The 25,150-nt window shown below is 44.0% G+C and overlaps 1 protein-coding gene across 1 annotated transcript in view; it reads left to right on the forward strand.

The window, feature by feature from the left end:
- Positions 1-852: 852 nt before the first annotated feature.
- The window catches only part of LOC137328121 (mucin-2-like), a 216,875-nt gene continuing 192,577 nt past the window's right edge, over positions 853-25,150 (forward strand). Inside the window, exons 1-5 of the mRNA XM_067994299.1 lie at positions 853-974; positions 5,324-5,553; positions 17,379-17,456; positions 18,363-18,624; positions 22,271-22,385. Coding sequence (XP_067850400.1) covers positions 853-974; positions 5,324-5,553; positions 17,379-17,456; positions 18,363-18,624; positions 22,271-22,385 — 807 coding nt within the window. The remainder of the gene's footprint in view (positions 975-5,323; positions 5,554-17,378; positions 17,457-18,362; positions 18,625-22,270; positions 22,386-25,150) is intronic.

Below are 25,150 nucleotides of genomic sequence, written 5' to 3' on the forward strand. Positions count from 1 at the left end.
CCATTTTGTCCAACATAGAGCAAGTGGTAATCTCCACAAACACGATATTGGAGCTTACCAAAATGAAGCCTCTGCTGACAGCTCTGACAACTTGCGTGGCAGCTCACACTGCTGTCATGGAAGCTCAGACGGCTGCTGTCTTGGCTCTGATGGTCGGTGTTGATCGGGGCTTCCAGAGCGTCACAGCACACTCTGTTCTCATGCAGATCAGTAGAAGTTCTGAGGCGCAGTCCCAGGAGACTGGCCTTGGCTCCATGGGAGAGGCACCTGGTGTCTCTCGGGATGGCAGTATGCCTGCTCTGCTGCCAGCCACTTCACCAGTGCCCTTGTTAGTGCCACACAGCCAGATGGGCCAGACTGCCCTGGCTCACACTGAAATGCTGCAGTCTGCAGCTAGGACCTCAAGGCTCAAAGATGCTGGAGGTTGCCCACCATGGCCATCTGAATTGTCCTCAGTGGAAGCTCAGCAGCTCACCTCTCAAGCAGTAGCCACTGGGGAAACACTTCGTGGAAGCACTAAGATAGGTAAAAGACCATCGAAGAAAAGTTACAAAGGGGTTGCACAAGGGTGATTGTTAATTATTCCTGTTAAATGCTACACACAGATGGAACTGAGTTCTTGGATTACATTTTTTTTCTAGATTTGGTGCACTCAAACTGTTTTGAAGTTAGACAAAAGCAGTCCAGTATCTGTAAAATGTTGTAAACAGAAATCACAAACCAGTTGTACATCCAGAAAATAGGCAAAAAAATGACCAGAAGTTAACCAGCAGCATAAAAGGACAAACCAGCAACTAACTGGTATGTAGTGAATGAGTCCTTTAAATAGCGCTGCTAAAGGGTCCTTGCCGCATGCAAGCGCCACAGGTTGCTGAGCAAGTTTATCACGTGACGAGTCAGGCGTTGGGGCAGCCCAATTTCACAAAAGAATCCTACAACAAGCGTCAGACCCCCTATTTCAATATTATTATGAGGTATGCACCTTGGACACCTACAGAGGAACCTGAACCTATATGTTGTGCGGCGCACTTACAGCGCGGAATGAGCGTGTCCAGTTCACCTGCCAGATTGGACCCTTAGGTGCCCGTTTCACGCCTGTGAGATGGGCGCTGCGCAGTCAAATTCTAGGCCATTATTTCCTCTGGTGGGGAAAATTAGAGCTAGGCCAGTTAGGATTGAAATTAGAAAGCATTTTGTCACACAAAGGATAGTGGAGATGTGGAACTCTTGCCCCCAAAAGACTGTGGATGCTGGGTCAATTGAAGCTTTCAAGACTAAGACCGATAGCTTTTGTTAGGTTAGGGTATCAGTGGATATGGAGAAACGGCAGGTAAATGGAGTCGAGATACAGATCAGCCATGATGTAATAGACTGCCGGAACAGGCTCAAGGAACTGAATGGCCTACTTCTGTTCCTATGTTTCTGTGAATATTCAAGATTAGATTGGATAGGTGGATGAAGGGAAAGGGAATGAAGACATTTGAGTACAGGGTATGTTAATGTAATTTGCTTGTTTGAAATTTGAATGCATTGGTTGGGCCGAATGAACTATTTCCACGTTGTAATTTCTCTGTATTTCTATAAGTCCACAGTTCCTCAGTAGAAAATTTCTCCAGCCTCATGCCAATGATGGATGCAACTAAATCCATTATCTTTCTCCTCTCTTCTTCCATTTGTAGTATCCAGTGAAATAATTCTAATGATTACAGCAGGAGAATTTTCAATTTTAAGCTAATTCATGTAATTCAAGTTAAAAATGTATGACCCAACGGCTCATAACAGGACTGCATTTGTAGCTGCTGGCAATGTTTCGATGTCTAACAATACAGTCTACTTTTAATTCAAAGTCACTTAATTCAGATTATTTGATAATTGAGTTCCTTTGCATTATATTTTTGGGATTATCAACTGCATACAAATGTGGAAATGGGTGCCCATAGCCAATTGAATGGTCTAAATCAACTATAAATCCTTCGATTCATTTAATGGTTTGATTGTTTGCAGTGCACAATGAAAGATTTGCACAATCCCTGGATCATCACGTGATGCCTTTATTCTCAGTTGGATTGCAATGACTGACTGATGTCAAGATATTTGGGCTGAACATGTAGCTCATGATCCTTTCCACATCTGTAGATACCAACAAAACAGCTAAAACCACGAATACAAGATGACATGTTGTTATTGAACAACATTTCAGTTTCCTCAAGAAACAATTCAGGTGCTTGATGCTGGGAGTCGGGGGTGGTGGGGGGGGGGGGGGGTGGGTGTCGGGGTGGTGCTTTTACAATATGAGGCAGAATTGACCGAGCATTGGATCCATGATGATAAGGAAGCCTGTCTGCCTGCATTTGCAAAATAACAGTTGAGAAGGGAAGCCATGTTTTCAGGAAACGCGATCTGGAGATAGTCTACTATATTATAGCACTGATTCCGACCCATGCTTCCTGCAAACATGGCTTCCTGCTAGGAACACAGAATTATGCAATCATCCCTACTGTGCAGCCAGGAGAACGGACAATCTGATTAACATTGTTCTTCTGTTGTAACATTTCACAACAGCAAACAGGATGCTGTTCCTGGTCCACCCTGGTCGGAAACGCAAACCTGTGCTGAGTCACTTGCTTCTATTTATGAATTGACTACAATATAAAGAATACATTTTAATACCATTAATCAAAATTAGTTGTAATAAGCGTCATAAATAATAACATAAAAAGTGAAGAGTTCTAGTTTGGATTGAATTTGTTAACACTAACATGTTCCAAATCCACCATGCCTTAGCACAACAAAAACCTTATGCACAGCTGAGGGGATATTTCTTACAGGACAGATTTAGCTGGTGTAAACAACAGTAGACCATCAGTAAAATGTGATTAACTTATTTAAAGAGAGTATCTTGTTTCTGGCGATAGCGATAACATTCCATTGCCTGCATGTTTACAGAGGTGCAAGTGGCAGTTAAATGACGTAAATTACTCAGTGAAATAATAAGCAATTTCTCAGACCCTTTAATTAAAGAGTAAATTGTATAACTGTTTCTGAACAAAACAATCCAAAAGTAAATACTTTCATCATCAGTGTAATCCTTAAAATAAGATTATAGCTTTTGTGTTCCAAATCCCTTATTGTCCCTTTACTTCTGGATTTGAATGTAGCTCAGACTGATGCAGTTAAATTCAACTCTATCATTGCAACTTCTCCTTCTCCCACAGCCTTCCTAGTGTGCCTTCCAAAGAGTTATAGAGCTTCCTCCTCATGTCTAGTGAGGGGCCTGGTGCTTGCCATTCCACTCTTTGTGCACGTGTTTCTCTTCTGCAAAGAACACAAAGATTTAGACATGTTATTGACTAATTCACAATGTCTTTTCACTAAGGTGTCTGCAGACATTCTAATGTGAACAAGTGCTGGCAATGCAGCAATCGCTTCACTTCTCGCTCAAACTTTGTAGGAAATGTGATATAAAGACAGTGGCATGGTAGGAGAGCAGAAATATAGGCCCCAATATTTACGGAGAGGCGGGGAAGGAGCGGGTGCGCATGTCAGTGGCCAGGAAACCCATAAATACCGGGAAGGAGGAGGTCCTGCCAGATTGTGAGGCTGGCTGGCTGCCTAGCGGGAAAGCCTGTGGTACAAGGCAGCTGCTGGGGACTGCTGAGGTCGGTGCAGGGTGGGAGAGGTTGGAACTCGGAGGGAGGGAGGGAAAGATTGCAGAGAGGGAGAGATCACGGCAGAAAATGTACTTGAGGGGCCGGGGGAAGCACGTCTGGTCCTTCTGGCTCACAAGCAGGGCTGGAAAAGCACTTACCTGTTTGATCCAGCAGTTCTCGCCTCCCTTCAGCTTGCACCCTGTCAGCAGCCATTAAATTCAAATGCCGCAGTAAAACCAGAAGTACGCACATTCACAATGAGTTGGGGTTGGGTTTCACATTTTTAACAATTTTAACTCTCCCCTGCCACCCCCGACCCCCCTACTACCTGTCATGGGGGAGGTTAAAATTCCCTCCATAGTTTTACGAAGAGAGTGACAATTTGGTGTTTTATTTTTCGCCATAAGAAACGCCACAGTTCATTGACAATTTGAATTTAGTTGTATAGCACCTGTAATGTAATAAAATGTGTCATGGCGTCTCACACAGGAGAAAGCAGATCTAGCAGTAGTAGAAGAATTAGAAGTGTTGACCAAATAAATAGCCAAAAAGATAAATTTTGAGGAAACTGAAAGGCAGGGAGAGAGGAACAACACAAAGAAAATTAGAGGGTTGATGCCAGGGTTTCCAGTGATCTTCCACTGAAGTTACAGTGAGACATTGGGAGAACCCCTGTGAAAATTACTGGTGAAGGTCTCAAAATGAAGTCAAATTTTTAAAGAAAAAAAAAAATTGCGAGTAAAAATCAATTTAATTGAAAAATCAGAGAGGCGATCCCTGATATCATGCTCGTGGACCAGCTGCTCACAGCCAAAGTGCATACGGTATGGAATTGGGCAGGTAGGCCCGAGTGCCAGCAGTTCCGCAGTTCAGATTCTGTGGCAGAAGAATTAAAAATTTATTTTCAAGGAGTGCATGGGCATTATATCCTGGTTTATTTAAATACGCCCTAGGATAAAGTCCTTGGCCTATGAATTCGTTGACGCCCATTTTACAAGCATAAAATAGACGCTAAAGTGACCAATGAGGTGGAGGGCGTGAGTACGCGCACCCGTCCCGCGCCAGAAATAGACCACCTGCAATACTAGATCATGCTCCACCTTAGTCATCCGAGGCATGCATTGGAATTATGTTAAATGGCAATTAAAATATTTAATTGAGGGTCCTATACTTGTCATACGACCCTTTTCTGAAACTGGGCTTCCCCAGCGCCTGACTTGCCACATGAGAAACTCGGTCTGCAACTCATGGCGCTAATAGGCAGCTAGGAGCCTTTAGGAGTGCTTTTTAAAGGGCTCATTCACTACATACAGGTTAATTGCTGGTTTGCCCTTTTAGGTTGCTGCTTAACTTCTGGGACTATTTTGACCTATTTTCCCATTCTATAACTAATTTCCCAATTTTCAGTCCACCGTTATATCAGAGAGGTGACCGAGGCTCTCTATGCCAGGAGGAACAGCTACATCTCTTTCCCCATAGATAGAGCGAAGCAGCACGAGAGATCACTAGGCTTCCCCTGCATTGTAGATTTCCCCAGGGTGCAAGATTCCATAGACTGCACCCACATTGCCTTGTGTGCTCCCCATCATCATCCTGACATCTTTCTGAAGACAAAGGAATTCCACTCCCTCAAAGTCCAGCTTGTATATGACCACAGGCAACATATCATGCAGGTCTGTACCCGGAAGCAGTCATGATGCATTCATCCTGTACCAGTCCTCTGTGTCTTTATTCCAATCAGACCGTCAGGTTACAGGCTGGCTTCTGGGCCATATATCCAAGTTTGCTGATGACACAAAGATTGATAGCATAGTAATTAGTCTAAACGGGAGCATAAAATCACAAAGAGACATTGATAGATTAAGTGAATGGACAAAACTGTGGCAGATGGATTTCAACGCAGGTAAGTGTGAGGTCATCCATTTTGGACCAAAAAAGGATAGATCTGAGTATTTTTAAAACGGTGAAAAACTAGGAACAGTGGAGGTCCAAAGAGAATTAGCACATGATCATGTACACAGATCACTAAAATGTAGTGGTCAGGTCCAAAAAATAATCAAAAAGGCTAGAATATAAAGGGGACGAAGTTTTGCTACAGTATACAAAGTCCTGGTTAGACCACATCTGGAGAACTGCATACAGTAGGCATGTATTCTCTGGAATATAGAAGGCTAAGGGGTGATTTGATTGACGTTTTTAGAATTTTAAAAGGAATTGATAGAGTAGATAGAGAGAAACTTTTTCCATGAATGGCCAGGCCATTCAGGAGAGAAGTTAGGAAACACTTCTTCACGCATAGGGTGGTCGAAGTGTGGAACTCGCTCCCACAAAAAGCAGTAGGTGCTAGCTCAATTAATTTTAAATCTGAGATATACAGATTTTTCTAGCCAAGAATATTAAGGGATAGGGAGCTGGCGGGTAAATGGAGTTAGAATACAGATCAGCCATGATCTCGATGAATGGCGGAACAGGCTCGAGGGGCTGAATGGCCTACTTCTGATCCTATGTTCCTGTGACTCCTGTCAGGAACCCAGGCACAGTTGCAGAGGTGGCCTACAATGAGAACCATGCTGCCACCAAAATGTCATTGAGCAGACACTTGGCATGCTGAAGCAACACCTCTGCCACCTGGACCGTTAGGGAGGAGCTTTGCAGTACAGCCCTGAGCATGTATCCAGATTTATGGTCGACTGCTACATGCTGGCATCATGAGGGACCAGCCCTTAACACCACCTGAGCAGCAAGAAGTGTAGCAGGACGAACAGCGGGAGGAGGAAGTGCAGAAGCGGCATTGACCACCAATGTCCTTGGCTTCCAGAGCTCAGATAGCAGCTCATTCAAGAGCACTTCATGTGAACTATCCCCCTGGCCCTCCCACCACAATCACCAATACACCAACAGTCCCAGAATCCTTATCACCACTATTCTTACTACCACCATCTGATTGTCTTCCTTCAGTCCAGCCTTATGCCCTCACTTCACTATAAATATTAACATCAGCACCAATACCAGAACAAAAAACAAATCTATCCAACAACTTAAATGCATCTGTGTCTAATAGTTAATAGAAATAATTAAGAAACCCTTGTGCAACCCCTTAGTGCCTATCTTCTGTACTCATTTACCCATCCTAGTGTTCCTAAGTGTATCCCCAGTGGTTACATCTTGGGAGGTGGAAGGCTAATGAGCTTTCTTTTGAGGACATTTCAAATGGCCGTGGTGGGTCACCTTGAGCAGTTCTGGGACTTGAGAACCTGGCTGCACACTGCAGCATCTCGGCATGGGCTGGGGCAGTCTGGATCAGCTGACTGTATGGTACGAACAAGGCGGGAGAGCAGGCATGCTATCATCCTGAGAGAGGACAGCATGCGTCTCTCCCATGGAGCCAAGGCCAGTCTCCTGGGACTGTGTCTCAGCACTCCTACCGCTCTGCGCAAGAACAGAGTGCAGGAGTGATGTGACTCTCTGAAAGCCCTTGTCAACACTGGCCCCCAGAGCCAAGATGGCAGCTATCCAAACTTGCATGGCAGCAGTGTGAGTTGTCATGGAAACAGTCGGCAGTCAGAGCTGTCAGCTTGGCCTCCTTCACGGTGGGTGCCACTGTGCTGTTCATGGAGCTGACCACTCTCTCCATGTTGGACCGCATGGTCTTCATGCTCTGCATGAAGCCCCGACACAAGTTGGAGCTGGACTCCTCCATGCTCTGATCCATTGTACGCCAGCTTGCAAGCATGCTGCTCAGTGCACCAAGCATTTCCTGGTGTATGCCCATCAGGCTTCTTCACTAGTCTGAACCCTCAAAGTCAGCATGCAGCAGAGCTAGTATGTGATCTTGCCCTCTGGCGAGCTGGCACCTGTGGCGTCCTATCCTCCAGCCCCATTTCCTGCACACTTATGCTCAGTGATTCATCACATGATGACTCCTCCTTTAGCCTAGCCTCTAAAGTATGTGTGATGCCTCTAAAGTCTGACCTGATACATGCTACGTTCAGATTGAGTGATGGTGCTAGTCTTTTCCTGATGTAGCAGAGGTGTCTCCACATTTTCAGCACCTGAAATGAAAGAGAGGGACAAGGGTTAGCTTTTATTGTGAAGGGAGAGCAGAATAAGAAGTGGCTGGTGAACGCAGCTGCAGTTTGTCCCACAGAGTGTGTAGGGTGAGATAGAAGCAAGAAAGGAAAAATAAGGATGAAAAAACCTTGTATGACATCTCCTACAGAGTTGCCACTCGCTATGGCCATGATTCTTTCCCTGCCTGTGATGCCCAGCCCGTTTTCATCCACATGGGAGGGAGTGTGCAGGCGGGCCTGGCCTCCTTTTGTGGCTGCCTCCTGCCTCGAGCTGCGCCATTCTGTAGCATGTCTGAGTAGGATTGCCTATTTAAGTGTCAATTTGTGACAAATTCTGGTCAATTTGTGTTGTGGAACTGGGTTGGAGATTGCCCAAGTTCATTTCAGTTAGGACCCTTTCAGTTGGTAGACAGAGCAGATTTTTCAGGGCAAGATTTAAATTCAGGCCGATTGGCATCCATAGACTACCTGATTGCTGTGGTCAATGTATTGATATATTTACAGAGAAAAGATTCTGTGGCCTCGATATTAACCTCCCTCGATGGGCAGAAGAGGGTCGGGGGGGGGGGGGTTGTTAAAATATCGAAATCGTATAAACCGACCTCAACCTGGTTCGTACGATATCGGGGCGACCGAGTGTCCCGCTGTGGAGAGGTGGAAGGCTCATTAACATATTTAAATCGGGATCCTATTATGCAATTGAGACCCTGAATGGAATTTAACTGCTGCAGCATGGGTTTCCCAAGGGTCGGGAAAATTACTAGTGAAATAGAGGCAAGATTGCTCGCCACTTTATCGGGGTGGTTAAAGATTAGGAGGCCCAATGTGAATAAAAGTTCAGTACAACAACAACCACTACTACTACAACAACAATAACAACAACTTGCATTTATATAGGGCCTTTAACGTAGTAAAAAGTCCCAAGGCGCTTCATAGGAGCGTTGTCAAACAAAATTTCACACCGAGCCACATAAGGAGGTATTAGGACAGATAACCAAAAACTTGGTCAAAGAGATAGGTTTTAAGGAGCGTCTTAAGGGAGGAGAGAGAGGTAGAGAGGAAGAGGTTTAGGGAGGGAATTCCAGAGCTGAGGGCCTATGCAGCTGAAGGCATGGCCAACAACAGTGGAGCGATTAAAATCGGGGATGCACAGGAGGCAAGAATTGGAGGAGCGCAGAGATCTCGGAGGGTTGTAGGGCTGGAGGAGGTTACAGAGATAGGGAGGGGTGAGGCCATGGAGGGATTTGAAAACAAGGATGAGAATTTTAAAATAAAGGCGTTCCCAAGCCGGGAGCCATTGTAGGTCAGCAAGCACAGGGGTGATGGGAGAACGGGACATGGTACGAGTTAGGATATGGACAGCAGAGTTTTGAATCAGCTCAAGTTTATGGAGGATGGAAGATGGGTGGCCAGCCAGGAGACCATTGGAATCGTCCAGCCTGGAATTAACAAAAGCATGAATGGGGGTTTCAGCAGCAGATGAGCTGAGGCAGGGACGGGGACAGGCGATGTTACGAAGGTGGAAGTAGGTGGTCATGGTGATGGAGCAGATATGTGGTCGGAAGCTCATCTCTGCGCTAAATAGGACGCCAAGGTTGCGAATGGTGTGGTTCAGCCTTAGACAGTGGCCAGGGAGAGGGATGGAGTTGGTGGCTTGGGAACGGAGTTTGCAGCGGGGACCAAAGACAATGGTTTCGGTCTTCCCAATATTTAGTTGGAATTGGAGGAAATTTTTGCTCATCCAGTACTGGATGTCGGACAACCAATGTGACAAATGAGAGACAGTGGATGGGCCGAGGGTGGTGGTGGTGTGGTAGAGCTGGGTGTTGTCAGCGTACACGTGGAATCTGACATTGTGTTTTCGGATGATGTCAACGAGGGGCAGCGTGTAGATGAGAACTAGGAGGGGGCCAAGGGTACATCCTTGGGGGACTCCAGAGGTAACGGTGCGGGAGCGGGAAGAGAAGCCATTGCAGGTGATTCTCTGGCTACGACTGTATAGGTAAGAATGGAACCAGGTGAGCGCAGTCCCACCCGGCTGGACAACGGAGGAGAGGCCTTGGAGGAGGATGGTGTGGTCAACCATGTTAAAGGCTGCAGACAGGTCGAGAAGGATGAGGAAGGAAGGATTACCATCGTCACAGTCACATAGGATGTCATTACTCACAGGTTCTTTCTCAGTTCCTTGTGCCTTTCAGTTTGGTGAGAGTACTTGGTGTGAGAGAGTGATTTGGAGAGTTTTGAGTTGTTCAGAGAGAGAATCTTATGTTGGGTTGCACCATGGCTGCTCTCGATTAGACTGAGGAAGAGGAGGATAATGAGGTTCAACAGCAGCAAGTGCTGTGGCGGGAGCTGCAGGTGGCCAGCAGAGAAGGGAGCAACAGAGGAGACCAGCTCGCAGAAGGCCCTACCCACCGAACAGGGTGTACAGAGGCTCAGCTTCCTTGAGCTGTCGGAGGAGCAGTGCATCCGAAGGTTGCAATTGTTACCTCAGGTGGTTGCAGACTTCTGCAGCCTCCAACAGAAAGGTCTGCTACCTACTGGACCTGGCAGCCACGTATTACCAGTGGCTGTGAAATTTACCACCATCTGCAATTTCTTTGCCACGGGCTCTCTCCAGGGCTGGGAGGGATATACTCTTCCCCTGTGATGACAGTGGCCAGAATGAGCATGCACTGGGATCCGGTCTCTGGATGGCTTCCCGGAGGTGCAGGGTGCCATCGACTGCACACGTGGCAATCCAGACACCCTCTGACCAACCAGGAGCATTCATCACCTAAAGGGATTTCATGCCATCAATGTGCAGCAGATGTGCAACCACAAAAAAGGTTCATACAGGTCTGTGCCAGATTCCCTGGGAGCTGCCATGATGCTTTCATAGTGTGGCAGTCCAACTTCCCCAACATATTCCAACCTGGAATGTACCTGAGAGGATGGCTGCTAGGCGAGAAAGGATACCCCCTTCAAACCTGGCTGATGACACCTCTGAGGAACCCCACCAATGAACAACAGGAGTGGTAGAACTCGAGCCATATGACAACCAGATGTGTCATTGAGCAAGCCATCGACATGCTGAAGTTCCACTTCGGGTGCCCAGACAGGCCTGGAGGCGACCTTCAGTACTTACCAGAGAGAGTCTCGAGGATAATCATGGACTGCTGTGTGCTGCACAACATGGTGCAGCAGCGAGGACTAGAGGTCCGGGAGGAAGTACCGCTCAGGACTCTTCATCTGATGAGGATTACAATGGTGAGGAGGAAGATGGGGCGTCCAACACAAGGCCAGCCGATCATACCCCTGCTCGAGATGCCAGGGATGCCCTGATCGCTCGAAGGTTCAGTTAGTCACTCACACTGGACCAATGTAATGAACTATCCCCCCTCGCACAAACAGTCCTGTAACCATTCATTCACTCATTCCACATCCACCGGTTGGTGGCCATCAATACATCTCCACCCTCCACACCAAATAAATGAAAAGCAGAATGGGCACTCGCCATTCATAAATGGGGCACACGGGAAGGTGGTGTGAATTTATAAATTTAATGTGATCCAAGAACTAAATATTAACAACAAATATAAAAATACATCATGTGCTTACACCCTTGTTGAACTATAAAGCCTTTCTTTTCCTATCTCTGCCACTTCCATGTGGTGCTACTCCTGTGGCTTCAGCAGAGGTGCTCATGGCCAATGGCGTCTGGGTGTTGGAGCCAGTGAGGGTCCTGCCAGTTACTGCTCCTCCTGCATTTGTGCAGGGGCGGACTGGGCCAGCTTGAGGGGAAGTGGTATGTCAGGAACTGTTTGTAGGGGGGTGGGGGGTGGGGGCAACGGGTGAGACGTGCATATGCTCTGAGAAGCATGCACACTTTCCTCTTGTTTATCACCATCCTCCCTCCCCAGGGCAGCGGCACATCACTCCTGTCTCTCTGTAGGAGAGCAGCTTGGAGGAAATCGGTGATGCCTTATAAGCCCACGTCAAATCTATCTGCCAGAATGTGGAAGCCGGTAGAAATATTGGCACCATAGTATGCAAGGCTGCCATCTGTGCATACACGGACTCATTTATCTGCTCCGAGACAACTTCCATAGAGGCAGCTAGACTCTCAATGGAAGATTATCTGTTTGAAAAGCCCTGCAACATCATCACTCCGCAAATGTTCGAGCTAGACTCCTCCATCCTCTGTGCCATTATGGAGAGTGTGCCCGACAGGACTACTGCCATTACCTCACACAGTTGCTGCTGAGCCTCCAGCATCCTCCTTTTAATTGATGGCGGCCCGGCTTCAGCCTCTCTATCCAGCTGAACAGAGCTTGGAGAGGGTGGCACTCTCCACAACTGTCCCTGACACCACTCTCTGCTCGTGCTCACTTGCGCCATGACAACCACCAGGTTACATCCCATCTAACTGTCTAAGAGGACCCACCGATGTGCTCGTATCTGCGCTGGTGCCTGCAACGCATGTTTCCTGTGAGGTGGGCCCTCAGCAGCATTGAGCTCCTCTGAGGAGTCTTCATCCCCTCCGTTTTCTTCGTGTTGTTCATGTGATAGTCTTGGAGGAGAGAACAGATGGATAAGATTTAGTCATGGAATGTACAAATATTGAAATGCACATGATTAAAGTGATCATATTGGATAAAGTGCTGAAGTGAACTCAAGATGACTTTGTCTTGTAGGAGATGTGGGCCAGAGATTAATGCTGTCATCCTGCTCTAATGGACAACCAATCTCACCATTTCCGATGCTGAGGGAGGCAGAGATGCCGCTTATTTTCAGAGTCTCCCCCTCCCATCGGGTAAAGTTCAACGATCTGTCGGGGTCCGCCTTCAGTCCTTGTCCTTTCCCTGGCATTCTGCGCTCTCTTCTGCAAGGGTGGCACGATAGACCTATGAGTGGCTCTGAGGAATGTGTACATCCAAAGGATGCAGTGCATTCGGTGAAGCTGACAATCAGGCAGATGCATCATGAGTGGCACTGGCATGCATTTGAGAAACGTGTTGACGGTGCTATTTCAGGACGTGTGCTGAGAATCGGAGGAGCTGAATGAGGTGGTATCAGATTACATAAGGATTGGGGTGACAGGCAGTGGTGGAGGGAGGAAGAGGGATGCGAGGATGTGCATTTAAACGGAATGATAGGTGCTAATGAAAGTGAAGTGGATGTGTGGAGTGCTGTGAATGGAGTACAGTTGACAAGATAGAATGAGAGGGGGTGCAATACAGTATGAAGGTACATCACTAACTGCTCACCTTTCCTGACCTGGTCAAGTCATTGCGGCACTGGATCCACAACCTCATGATGACGCCCCTGCTGCTCACTTCCTGTGCCACCTCCAGCCATGCCTTCTTTGTGGTGGCAGCAGGTTCCTTTTTTCCATTGCTGGAAGAGAGGACCTCCCTCCTGGCCCTTACTGCTTTGGCAGAACATCCAGGGACAACTCAATGAACCTAAGCTCAGCCTTTGCTCTCCTTCCAGCCATCTCTTATGTCATCCTTGCAATCCACAATCTTCCAAGCTCCAAACCTCCTCCTCTGATTCATCTCCGATGTCGAGGTGAATCGAGGGGAAATTGCGTCATGCAGGTCTGCATCATACCCGCTCACACGCAGTGGAGACGTAAAACCCAGAAGTAAAATAATAATCAGGTATCCCTGTTAAAATCGTCCATTCCTACCTGTCCTGCAAAATTGCGCGTTTGTCGCCTGCTATCTATACCCCCTGCTCCGTTCCCATCTCCGGGTTAATATCGGGGCCCATTTATGTTTTTAAAAGACTGGTTTGGAAATAGCTTCAAATTAGGAAAGGCGATTGTCACCGTGTCCATTACATTCTGAATGTTGTGAACTTTGTTTAGTTGCCTCAAGAATAACCTTTCTTATCACCAGACGAACCATTTGCGCTAGCTTACAAAGGTACAAATAACATTACTGTACATCATAAAATTATATGCATACTTTGTTCAATATAGAATGGATTTTAGCAGCATGGGAATATTTAAATTCTAATTATTATGCTCTTTGGTCTCACTGTGGAAGCAGTGGTCAAACATGGAAATCGGAGCTAAATTTCCCTTTACTCCTATTATCATTTTTCATGTGCGTAATAATTATTTCATAATATAATTGCTATTTCATGCAGATTTGTTATTCTGTAAATTCGTGCATGGAAACTTCTTTCTTGTGTAAATAAACCACAAAGATTGAACTCCTGTTTAGCAAACAATCTCTGCTCCAAGTTCCAGAAATCAGATCTCAGCAGTGTTCTGCTGTTTACACTTGGAGTAACACAAATTCTATCTTTTTTGAGCTCTGCCCAATAGACTTTTGTAATCTGGAGACTGTGCCAAATTTTCCTGTATAAAAGACTGAGCCACAGGTGACCGACACCTTACAGGGACCTCGGTAGCTCATACTGAGCTTTGACCAAGATGGGGACAAATAGGGATGCATCAGTATGGATCCTTATACTGATAGTCTCATACTCTTATGGCTCCGTCACCTTAGAACGTAAGAATGTTCTCTTTTCCATAAAAATATATTTTGATAATTTTAAGAATGTACTGGAAAATGAGTTATGTGTCTTTACAAGTATTGAAAAATTCTTGAAAGGCTTCAATCTGCTGGTCTGAATTTGATGCTTTTGCTTTGTGGTTCTTGTTGCAAGGCTGTGTTAAATGCGAATGCCATTGTGGGAACGGAAAAGCATGCTGAATGTACATACCAATCCAACTCTGGAGGAGTATTTTCAATGAGCATCAAACCCATGTTCAGTTAAAAAATCGGTTTGCTGATTGTTGTATAAAATAGTTAATTTGCATGTTCCTAATGAATTTAGTCAGCATGGCTTTACGAAGGGGAAGTCATGTCTGACAAATTTGCTTGAGTTCTTTGAGGACATAACGTACAGGGTGGATAAAGGGGAACCAGTGGACGTAGTGTATTTAGACTTCCAGAAGGCATTCGACAAGGTGCCACATAAAAGATTATTGCTCAAGATAAAGAATCACTGGATTGGGGGTAATATTCTGGCATGGGTGGAGGATTGGTTATCTAACAGGAAGCAGAGAGTTGGGATAAATGGTTCATTCTCGGACTGGCAACCAGTAGCCAGTGGTGTTCCGCAGGGGTCGGTGCTAGGTCCCCAACTCTTTACGATCTATATTAACGATTTGGAGGAGGGGACCGAGTGTAACATATCAAAGTTTGCAGATGATACAAAGATGGGAGGGAAAGTGGAGAGTGAGGAGGACATAAAAAACCTTCAAGGGGATATAGACAGGCTGGGTGAGTGGGCGGAGATTTGGCAGATGCAATACAATATTGGAAAATATGAGGTTATGCACTTTGGCAGGAAAAATCAGAGAGCAAGTTATTATCTTAATGGCGAGAAACTGGAAAGTACTGCAGTACAAAGGGATCTGGGGGTCCTAGTGCAAGAAAATCAAAAAGTTAGTATGCAGGTGCAGCAGGTGATGAAGAAGGCCAACGGAATGTTGGCTTTTCTTGCTAGGGGGATAGAATATAAAAACAGGGAGGTATTGCTGCAGTTATATAAGGTATTGGTGAGACCGCATCTGGAATACTGCATACAGTTTTGGTGTCCATACTTAAGAAAAGACATACTTGCTCTCGAGGCAGTACAAAGAAGGTTCACTCGGTTAATCCCGGGGATGAGGGGGTGGACATATGAGGATAGGTTGAGTAGATTGGGACTCTACTCATTGGAGTTCAGAAGAATGAAAGGCGATCTTATTGAAACATATAAGATTGTGAAGGGGCTTGATCGGGTGGATGCGGTAAGGATGTTCCCAAGGATGGGTGAAACTAGAACTAGGGGGCATAATCTTAGAATAAGGGGCTGCTCTTTCAAAACTGAGATGAGGAGAAACTTCTTCACTCAGAGGGTAGTAGGTCTGTGGAATTTACTGCCCCAGGAAGCTGTGGAAGCTACATCATTAAATAAATTTAAAACAGAAATAGACAGTTTCCTAGAAGTAAAGGGAATTAGGGGTTACGGGGAGCGGGCAGGAAATTAGACATGAATTTAGATTTGAGGTTAGGATCAGATCAGCCATGATCTTATTGAATGGCGGATCAGGCTCGAGGGGCCGATTGGCCTACTCCTGCTCCTATTTCTTATGTTCTTATGTTCTTAATTTCTACTAATTAGTCTGGTTTCTAATTCAGTCTAAATTGTGTTGATAATTGTTAACGTTAGCATGGATTTTATACCTCAGAATTTTCATGGTTTACATATCTAATTAAAAATAGCAGTGTTCTTTGCTACTTGGCATTTTTTCTAAATCTGTGGCAGGTTCAGTCAAGGGTGTTGATTTTTTAAAATAAAAACAGAAAATGCTGGAAACACTCAGCAGGTCAGGCAGCATCTGTGGAGAGAGATATAGAGTTAACATTTCAGGTCAATGACCTTTCTTCAGAACTGGAAGATGTTAGAGAATGAACAGCTTTTAAGCAAGTGCAGAGCCAGGGAAAAGGGGAGAAGGGGGAGAACAAAAGGGAGAGGTCTGTGATAGGGTGGAGGGCAGGAGTGATTAAATGACAAAAATGATGGTGGTGCAAGGCAAAAGGAGGTAATAATGATACAAGTAAGAAGCAAAATCTGGGTCCAGAGGAGGTGTAAATGGTTATTTTGTGCCAATTTTCACAAATGATAGTGGAAATGAGAATGTAAGGGTATTGGAGGAGAACATGGAACAATTGTTAGGAATAGCTGTAGAAAAGAAAATCCCCCCCTCAGCCATTTCACCTTCCTTTCATCCTTTAAGACAATCCTTAAAACCCAACTCTTTGACCACCTACATTATCCCAGTCTATCTTGGGATAGTTAAAATCACTTATTATTGCCCTGCCCTTCTTCAATATTTCTCTGAACTCCTCCTCTATCTCATATCCCATAATGAACACCAAGAATTGTAATATTTCCCTTTCTATGGATTCTGTTTTAATGCAATATGCACAAACAAGGCAAAAAGTGCATGACATAATGGATATTGTATGAAGGATATCACTATCATCAGTGCACCATGGACATAACAAGGCAGAAAATACCATCATCAGTGCACAATGGTTAAAGCAAGGCAGAAAGTACCATTGTCAGTGCGTAGCAATGTAAACAGTAACATTATCAGCATAAATGAGATGTAGGAAAGTAGGAATTACCAACAGTGCATCACAACAGAAATATTATAGCCTATAAATTATAGTTATAGATAATTGGGTACAAATGCTTAATACATTATTGTGCTTTTGCTCTGTCCATTATTCTGATGGGGCATTGGCCAGTTTAAAATAAATGTGTTAAAATAATGGACAGAAGAAAGTCATAGGAATTTGAGAAACATTTGCTTAATATCAAAGAACATTAATTTCTAAGCTTGAAACTAAATTTTTATACTGTTCTGCATTTTGTGTGAATTTATTACTGCATTGAATTCAAACACTTACAATATTGGTAAACAGGCAACAAATAGCATAATTTAAGAAGATAGTGATGTTTAGCCTTTGATTAATAGACCACTCTTCTTACTCAGTATAATGTATGTGTCTAGTTACTGCTTTATAACATTAGACAATTCACATTTTTATACTTTTTTATGTTTAGTTCTTCATTCAAATGTAATTTTTTGTTGTGTTTTTAGATGGGGCAACAGAATCTACTTTGTTTGACAAGACAGTGGTGCTACTTCCAAGAATACCATCAGCTCCATTTTTTTCAAGTAAATAAACTGTATTCCTTTTTCCAATTAAGAAACCTAGTTGATGGGCCAAGATCCATATTCAGGACACCTTCAAAAGTAAAGAATAGAAGATGGGATGAATCAAGTCGTAGTGGTTTGATTATGCCAAACTTTGGTAAAAGTCTATAGATTTCAGGAGGAAGATAAGAAGTTGCACAGCTTTGAGGTCTTCGGAAAGAATGAGTTACGATAACAACCAGTACGATAAGCCTTAATTTCAACACAGTGAAGGTGCAGCTGGGAGAAAAAGTGTGTAGAACAGCACATGTGGTGATTAGAAGGAGCAAGAGAAGAAAGTTCACTGGATTGATGATCATAGTATCACAATAGAGAGAGAGAGAATAAATATTGCTTTGAGGAAAAAAACTGGAGGCTAGAAAAGAGAGGGATCACCAATCAGTTGATCTTGTATTCTGCCCCGGAGTGTGAGAGATGCTAACAGCACTTCTCCAGAAATCAACCTATGAATCATGTTCTTACAGACCAGCCTGTGCCAGCTTTACCTGATGAAGTGAGCAGCATTCTCTGTGTCTCACAAAACAATCTACAGGGTTAGTAAACAGAAGGATGATCAGGAAAATGTGATCAATAAGGCAATAACTTAATTTCTTTGCTGACAGGTTTTATATCTGCCAAAGTACCAGCATTTGTTCATTTGATTCGTCGTTGTTTTAAGAAATTTTAAAAATTACTTCCATCAAATGAACAAATGCTGGTACTTTGGCAGATATAAAACCTGTTGCAGTATGACCTCGTGGCAGCCAGTACTTTAACTGTGAAGATATGTATTTTAAAACCAACTGCTCTGCAGACTAAATCTTCCAAAAAACTCCCTATGTAACTCACCACCCCTCAAAATAATTGTACACTATTCTCAATTCATAGGTCACAATCCAGACCACAATTACCGTGTTTGCAGTACCTGGGGAAATTACCACTTTAAAACCTTTGATGGAGATGTTTATTATTTCCCCGGAACCTGCAATTATGTCTTCGCTTCCCAGTGTTTGAAGACTTATGAAGAATTCAACATCCAGATGAGGCGCACCATTGTTGATGGTCTTCCAAGGATCACTCAAATTGTCATTAAAATTGATGGATCAGTTGTTGAAGTACTTCATTCAACTATTTCAGTGGATGATAATGTGTAAGTGTTTTGCAATTTATTGCTTTCATTTTGCTGCTTTTCAATATGTAACAATGTAACAGAACATTGCACAATGCATCAGGGGAAGGGCTGAGTTGTAGAATCATAGAACGTTACAGCACAAAGACAGGGCATTTAGACCATTAAATCCGTACTGGTCTTTTTCTCCTATTCTGCTGCTCATTCCCCTTGGCCCTTAATATCCCTCTTTTACAAGCACCAACCTAATCCCCTTTTAAAAGAATTTCTGGTTTCTGCATTAACAACATTCTAACCACTCTTGTGTAACAATTTTTTTCTGTAACTTTCTCTTCATTTCCTTTTGTGATTACCTTAACTGTGTGCCCTCCGGTTACCATCTCGCTGATCAGTGGAAACAATCCAACATTAGTTACCCATTCGTAACCATTCATGATCTTGAAGACCTCTATCAGGTCATCCCTTAACCTTTTAGTTCCAGTGAAAAAAGCCCCAACTCCTCAAGTCTCTCTTTATAACTATGCCTCTTCATTGCTGGTGCCATCCTAGTGAACCCATGCTGCATATTTTCCATTGTTTTTATTTGTTTCCAATAATGGATGCCTAAACTTTGCCCAATACTTCGACTTTAACGAAGATATTGTTCAAGTTCAACATTACCTCCTTGCTTCTTTAATGTGTACCTCTATCCAAAAAAACAAGGATTCCATTTGCTTTTTTAAGGCCTATCTACCTGTGCTGCTACTTTTGATCACCTGTGATCAGATTAGAGGGGCCTCTGCACACCAAGGCCCCTCTAATCTTCTTCTCTATTTAAATTCTAACCATCAAAGGTGTTCATCCTTTCCCTAGTTTTATTTCCAGAATGTATTACCTCACATTTCTTGATTGAACTGCAACTTCCATCTGTGTATCTGTCCAGGTTGGTGTCATCTGTACATTTGTATATTGTTCCCTCAGTTCCTAAGTCCATTAGTTATATATAAAGTAAGTAAGAGCTGCCCCAACATGGAACTCTGTGGAACACCACTCACCACAATCAGGAGCCAAATGAAAATCATTTGTTTCCATTTTTGTTGTGTATGACACTGGTAACAGGAACAAACAGAAAATCACATCAGAATGTGTGCAGTGGGTATTGGTGCATTGTAACCTGCCAGTAGAGTATTTAGTTCTGAGTTATTCCCTAATCAGCTTCAGTTATAATCTGCTCCTGAGGAGAGTTCAAGAGATCATTCCCCTTCAAAGAGAGGCTGATTATTTCTATATTTCATTAAGTTTTTAAAGTCTTTGTTTGAGAGCAAAATCTTTACAATGCAATAAAAGTGAATCTCAGACTAGTGCTGCATATAAACATAAGAAATAGGAGCAGGAGTAGGCCATAAGGCCCCTTGAGCCTGCTCTGCCATTCAGTAAGATCATTGCTGATCTTCTACCTCAGACTTCCCTGCCCTATCCCCATATCCCTTGATTCCCTTAGTGTCCAAAAATCTAGTCATCTCAATCTTGAATATACTCAACGATCGAGCACCCACAGCCCTCTGGGGTAGAGTTCCAAAGATTCACAACCCTCTGAGTGAAGACATTTTTCCTCATCTTGACCCTAAATGGCCAACTTCTTAACTTGAGACTATGACCCCTACTTCTAGACTCTCCAGCCAGGGAAACAGCCTCTCAGCATCTACCATGCCAAGCCCTCTAAGAATTTTATACGTTTCAATGAGATCTCTTCTTATTCTTCTAAACTCCAGAGAATATAGGCCCATTTCATTCAATCTCTCCTCATAGGTAAGGAGAACAAAACTGTACACAGTACTCCAGATGTGGTATCACCAAAGCCCTATATAATTGTAACAAGACCTCCATACTCTTATACTTCAGCCCCCTTGCAATAAAGGCTAACATACCATTTGTTTTCCTAATTGCTTGTACCTGCATGTTAACTTTCTGTGATTTGTGTACAAGGACACCCAAATCACTCTGAATACCAACATTTCTTAGTCTTTTACCTTTCAAAAAATATGCTGCTTTTCTATTCTTCCTACCAAAGTGGATAATTTCATATTTCCCCACGTTATAATCGATCTGCCACCTACTCGCCCACACACTTAACCTGTCTATATCCCTTTGCAGACTCTGTGTCCTCCTCACAGCTTACTTTCCCACCTAGCCTTTATCATTAGCAAACTTGGATACATTACACTCAGATCCCTCATCTACGTCATTAATACAGATTGTAAATAGCTGAGGCCCAAGTACCGATCCTTGCGGCACCCCACTAGTTACAACCTGCCAACCCGAAAATGACCCGTTTATTCCGACTCTCCGTTTTCTGTCCATTACCCAATCCTCCATCCATGCCAATATATTGCCCCCAATCCCGTGAACCCTCCTCTTGTGTAACAACCTCTTGTGTGGCACCTTATGGAATGCCTTTTGAAAATCCAAATATACTACACCCCCCTTTACATGCCAAGCTAGTTACACCCTCAAAAAGTTCTAATAGATTTGTCAAACACGATTTCCCTTTCATAACACCATGTTGACTCTGTCTAACCATATTATGATTTTCTAAGTGCCCTGTTACTACGTCCCTAATAATAGATTCTAGTATTTTCCCTACTACTGATGTCAGGCTAACTGGCCCATAATTCCCTGTTTTCTCTCCCCCTCCTTCCTTGAATAGCAGGGTTACATTTGTTACCTTCCATGAAACTTATCACACATTTTTAAGTTCAAATCAATCCAACAACTAGAACTGACACTTATGAGCACCCACAACATTACAAGCCTTACCAAGACAATTGCACACTGAGCAGGAGTTAGAATCATAGAATCATAGAAGGTTACAGCATGGAAGGATGCCATTCGGCTCATTGAGTCCGTGCCGGCTGTATGCATGAGCAATCCAGCTAGTTCCACTGCCCCGCCCTATCCCCGTAGCCCTGCACATTTTTTCATTCCCTTTTGAAGGCGATGATTGAATCTGCCTCCACCACTCCCTTGGGCAGTACATTCCAGATCCTAACCACTCGCTGTATAAAAAAGTTTTTCCGCGTACCACCTTTGGTTCTTTTGCCAATTACCTTAAATCTGTGCCCTCTGGTTCTTGACCCTTCCGCCAATGGGAACAGTTTCTCTCTACCTACTCTGTCTAGACCCTTCATGATTTTGAATACCTCTATAAAATCTTCTCTCAACCTTCTCTGTTCCAAGAAGAACAATCCCAGCTTCTCCAGATTATCCACGTAATTTGTTTTTTATTCGTTCACGGGATGTGGGCATCACTGGCAAGGCCATCATTTATTGCCCATCCCTAATTGCCCTTGTGAAGGTGGTGATGAGCCGCCTTCTTGAATCGCTGTAGTTTTCAAGTCAATGTAAATAAAGAAAGAACTTTCATTTATATCATTCCGAAAGACAGGAAATCCAGTGGAGGTCAGTGAGGATAGGGTAATGGGTGAGGAGGATAGGATGTGAGTGGCGGAGTTTTGGACGAGTTGGAATCTGTGCTGGAGTAGGGTGGAGCTTAGGTGTGTTGGACAGAGTTGCAAATGGGAATAGGAAGCAAACAATCTTTTTTGCACATCATTATGCAGTTAGTGAGGCTATTAAATTACTAACCATCCTGAAAACTGGTATAACCCACTTGCTTTTCTTATCTTAGGGTGACACTACCTTACACCTATTCTGGGATCATGATCGAGAAAGTTAGCAGTTACACCCGTGTCACTGCAAAGATCGGCCTGACTCTCATGTGGAATGGAAATGATGCCGTCACGGTATGAGAATCTCAACACTAGCAGTAATTTAAACAGATACAATATTACAATACTAAATGTTTCACCATTATATTTTATCTGAGTTATCGCTGTGTTTCAAAATCCTTACCATATATAAATGATGGATGTTGTGTTTCCCTTGTTCCCCTTCCAATTTTTTTATTTTCTTCCTCATCAGTTCCTTTCTTAGAACCATTTGCCTTTCCTTAACTGATAGAGCCAGGGAGGTGCCTAATTCCTAGGGATATGACAGTGCTGCTCTTCTGCTAACTGTTGAGTAATTTGAGGCTAATGCAGTTCGACTCTTCCTCCAATTTTCATTTGATCTTTTTTCTGTTACGAACTGCCTCATCAAACCTCTCTCCCCCTAACACCAAGTGCGAAGAGTTTTTGGATTTCTTTGTGACTGAAATTGAGTCTCTGTGCAATTGTTTCCACTATATCCTCCCCTTCCCCTTGACCCCAGTCTGCCCCAGCCTTCCACCCACTATAGCTCTGAACCCCCAATCTCCATTTATCTTATCCCCCATCTCTCTTCCTGCCCTCTTAAAGCGCATTTCGGCTATGAGGCCCACCTCCATCTCCTTTAACCCTGTTTCCACTCAACGTCAGACCACCCAAGTATCTTTCTTGCCCTCATGCTAGCTTGTATTGTCAGTGGTTCTCTCTCCTCAGCCCTGTCCTACTCTTCAAAACTGCTGTTACTTCTCCCATCTTGAAAAAACCTTTGCATCCTCACCAATTAGTACTCCACCTCCAAAGTCTTTTCATCTCAGGACCATGAATGTTTCATCACTTCCTAGCTCAGTACCCACCTTTCCTCTAACTGCCTGTTTGAATCCCTCCAGTCCAGCCTCTGACCACCACACAGCACCGAAACAGCCCTAACCAAAGTCATGAACAAGATCCTCTGTGACCGTGATGATGGTGCTTTTCCATCCTTGCCATCTTGACTTGTCTGCAGTGTTTGACATGGTCAATAACTTCTAATGCTTCTCCTCTGTTGTCCAGCTCTGTGGAATTTCCCTTGCATTATTCCAGCCTACCTGAACATATTATGGTCACTGTTTGCAAGATGCTCCCTTACTGTCAGATTACTAATTCATTCTGGCTCACTGCTAAATCTAGTGTAGCCTTATCGGCACTAAAACCGTCCTGGATATACGGGGGCTGAGAAGGATATTGGAGAGGGAGATATTGAGGGGAGAGGGGGACACCAGAGAGGGGGACGTCGGACATCGGAGCAGGGGGTGCAGGTAACATCGGTGGAAAGGTAGGTTTATTTTGTTTTTTAACTTTGTGCAATGGTTTTTTTATTTAGTTTATTTTTGCATAATCCGGCCCTTCACGCCTGGTTTTACCAGGAGTGAATCAGAAGCCGCGGGAAAGCCGTCCAGTTAAGTTTGAAATCGTTTTAACTATCTACTGTGTCAGAAAAAAATACCTTAAGTACCTCAATGAGGTACATTTGGTTCTTTAACTATCATCCCACCGGCTTTAATTACCCCCAACGCACCCGCAATTTGATTTGAAAATCAGGGCCATTGTCTTTTGGCAATATTGCTGCTACTCCTCTTTTCCCTATATTCTTATCTTTTGTAAAGGCCTTAAAGCTCATATTCATATCCAGTTGGTAGCCAGGCCTCTGTAATGGCGACTGCATCATACTCTTTGAGCTGAATTTGAGCTTCTAACTCGCTTGTTTTATACCTTCTGCTACATGCATTTGTGTAGAGAACTCTGATTGTTAACTGTCCTCACTCTGCCCATATGCACTGATGATGTTCCTCTCACAGTTCCTAAGTTATCACACTCTTCGTTATTTTTCAACACCTGCTTTATTTCTGTCATGTATATTAATTCTTACACTATTACATGAACTTGAATTGTTTATACTTCTTTTTGCACTCTGACCTTTATTCTCACCCCATCACTTTCTAATCTTTAGGTTATTATCGGTTCATCATTATTTCTAGCCGAACCCTCCCCCCACCCTCTTTATTGGTTTAAAGTCCTTTCTACAACCCGGGTTCAGGTACAGCCCGACCCAGCGGTACGGCTCCTTCCTGTCCCAGTACTGGTGCCAGTGTCCATGAAATGGAACCCCTCTCTCTCACACCAGTCTTTCAGCCACGTATTCACTTTCCTGATCATTTTATCCTTAGGCCAGTTTGCAAGTGGCCCGGGTAATAATCTATTTAGCTTCTAGCTCCTGATCCTCTCCTCCCTGTGAGTTACTATGTCGTTGGTCCTGACATGGACCACGACAACTAGTTCTTCATCCTCCCTTTCCAGCCAGTTCGAGATATCCCTTAGTCTGGCACCAGGTAGGCAACATGTCGCTGCTCTGCGCACTTTTTTAAATGGATTGGGGTCTCTCCCACAGTGCTCCATTCCCAATATAGGCACTTCATTGCCTGGAATGGTTTCCGTTCTCATGCCCAGTCACCTGCAGTGTCCTTATGCTTCATCAGCATTCCTCTCCTATTTATCATCCATATGCTATGCTTTGGTGACATCATCTGCAAAAATAGTCGGCCAATAATAGAACAGAGAGCACGTGATATGATTTGCTCATTGTTGTTGCCCAATAATGTGGCCATGGAATTCAGGGCACATCGGGAGAGCCAGTAAATAATTTCAATGTGCTGAACTGGCATCATTCGCTTAAATCAGTCTTTTTGTGCACAAGTGCATGCAGCAGTTGTGCATTGCCAGTGCTAGTGGTACAGTGCTCAGGCCACATTATTGGTTTCAAGGTCAGC

This window comes from Heptranchias perlo, chromosome 12 (genome assembly GCF_035084215.1).
Source record: "Heptranchias perlo isolate sHepPer1 chromosome 12, sHepPer1.hap1, whole genome shotgun sequence".
In the NCBI taxonomy this organism is placed as follows: Eukaryota; Metazoa; Chordata; class Chondrichthyes; order Hexanchiformes; family Hexanchidae; genus Heptranchias; species Heptranchias perlo.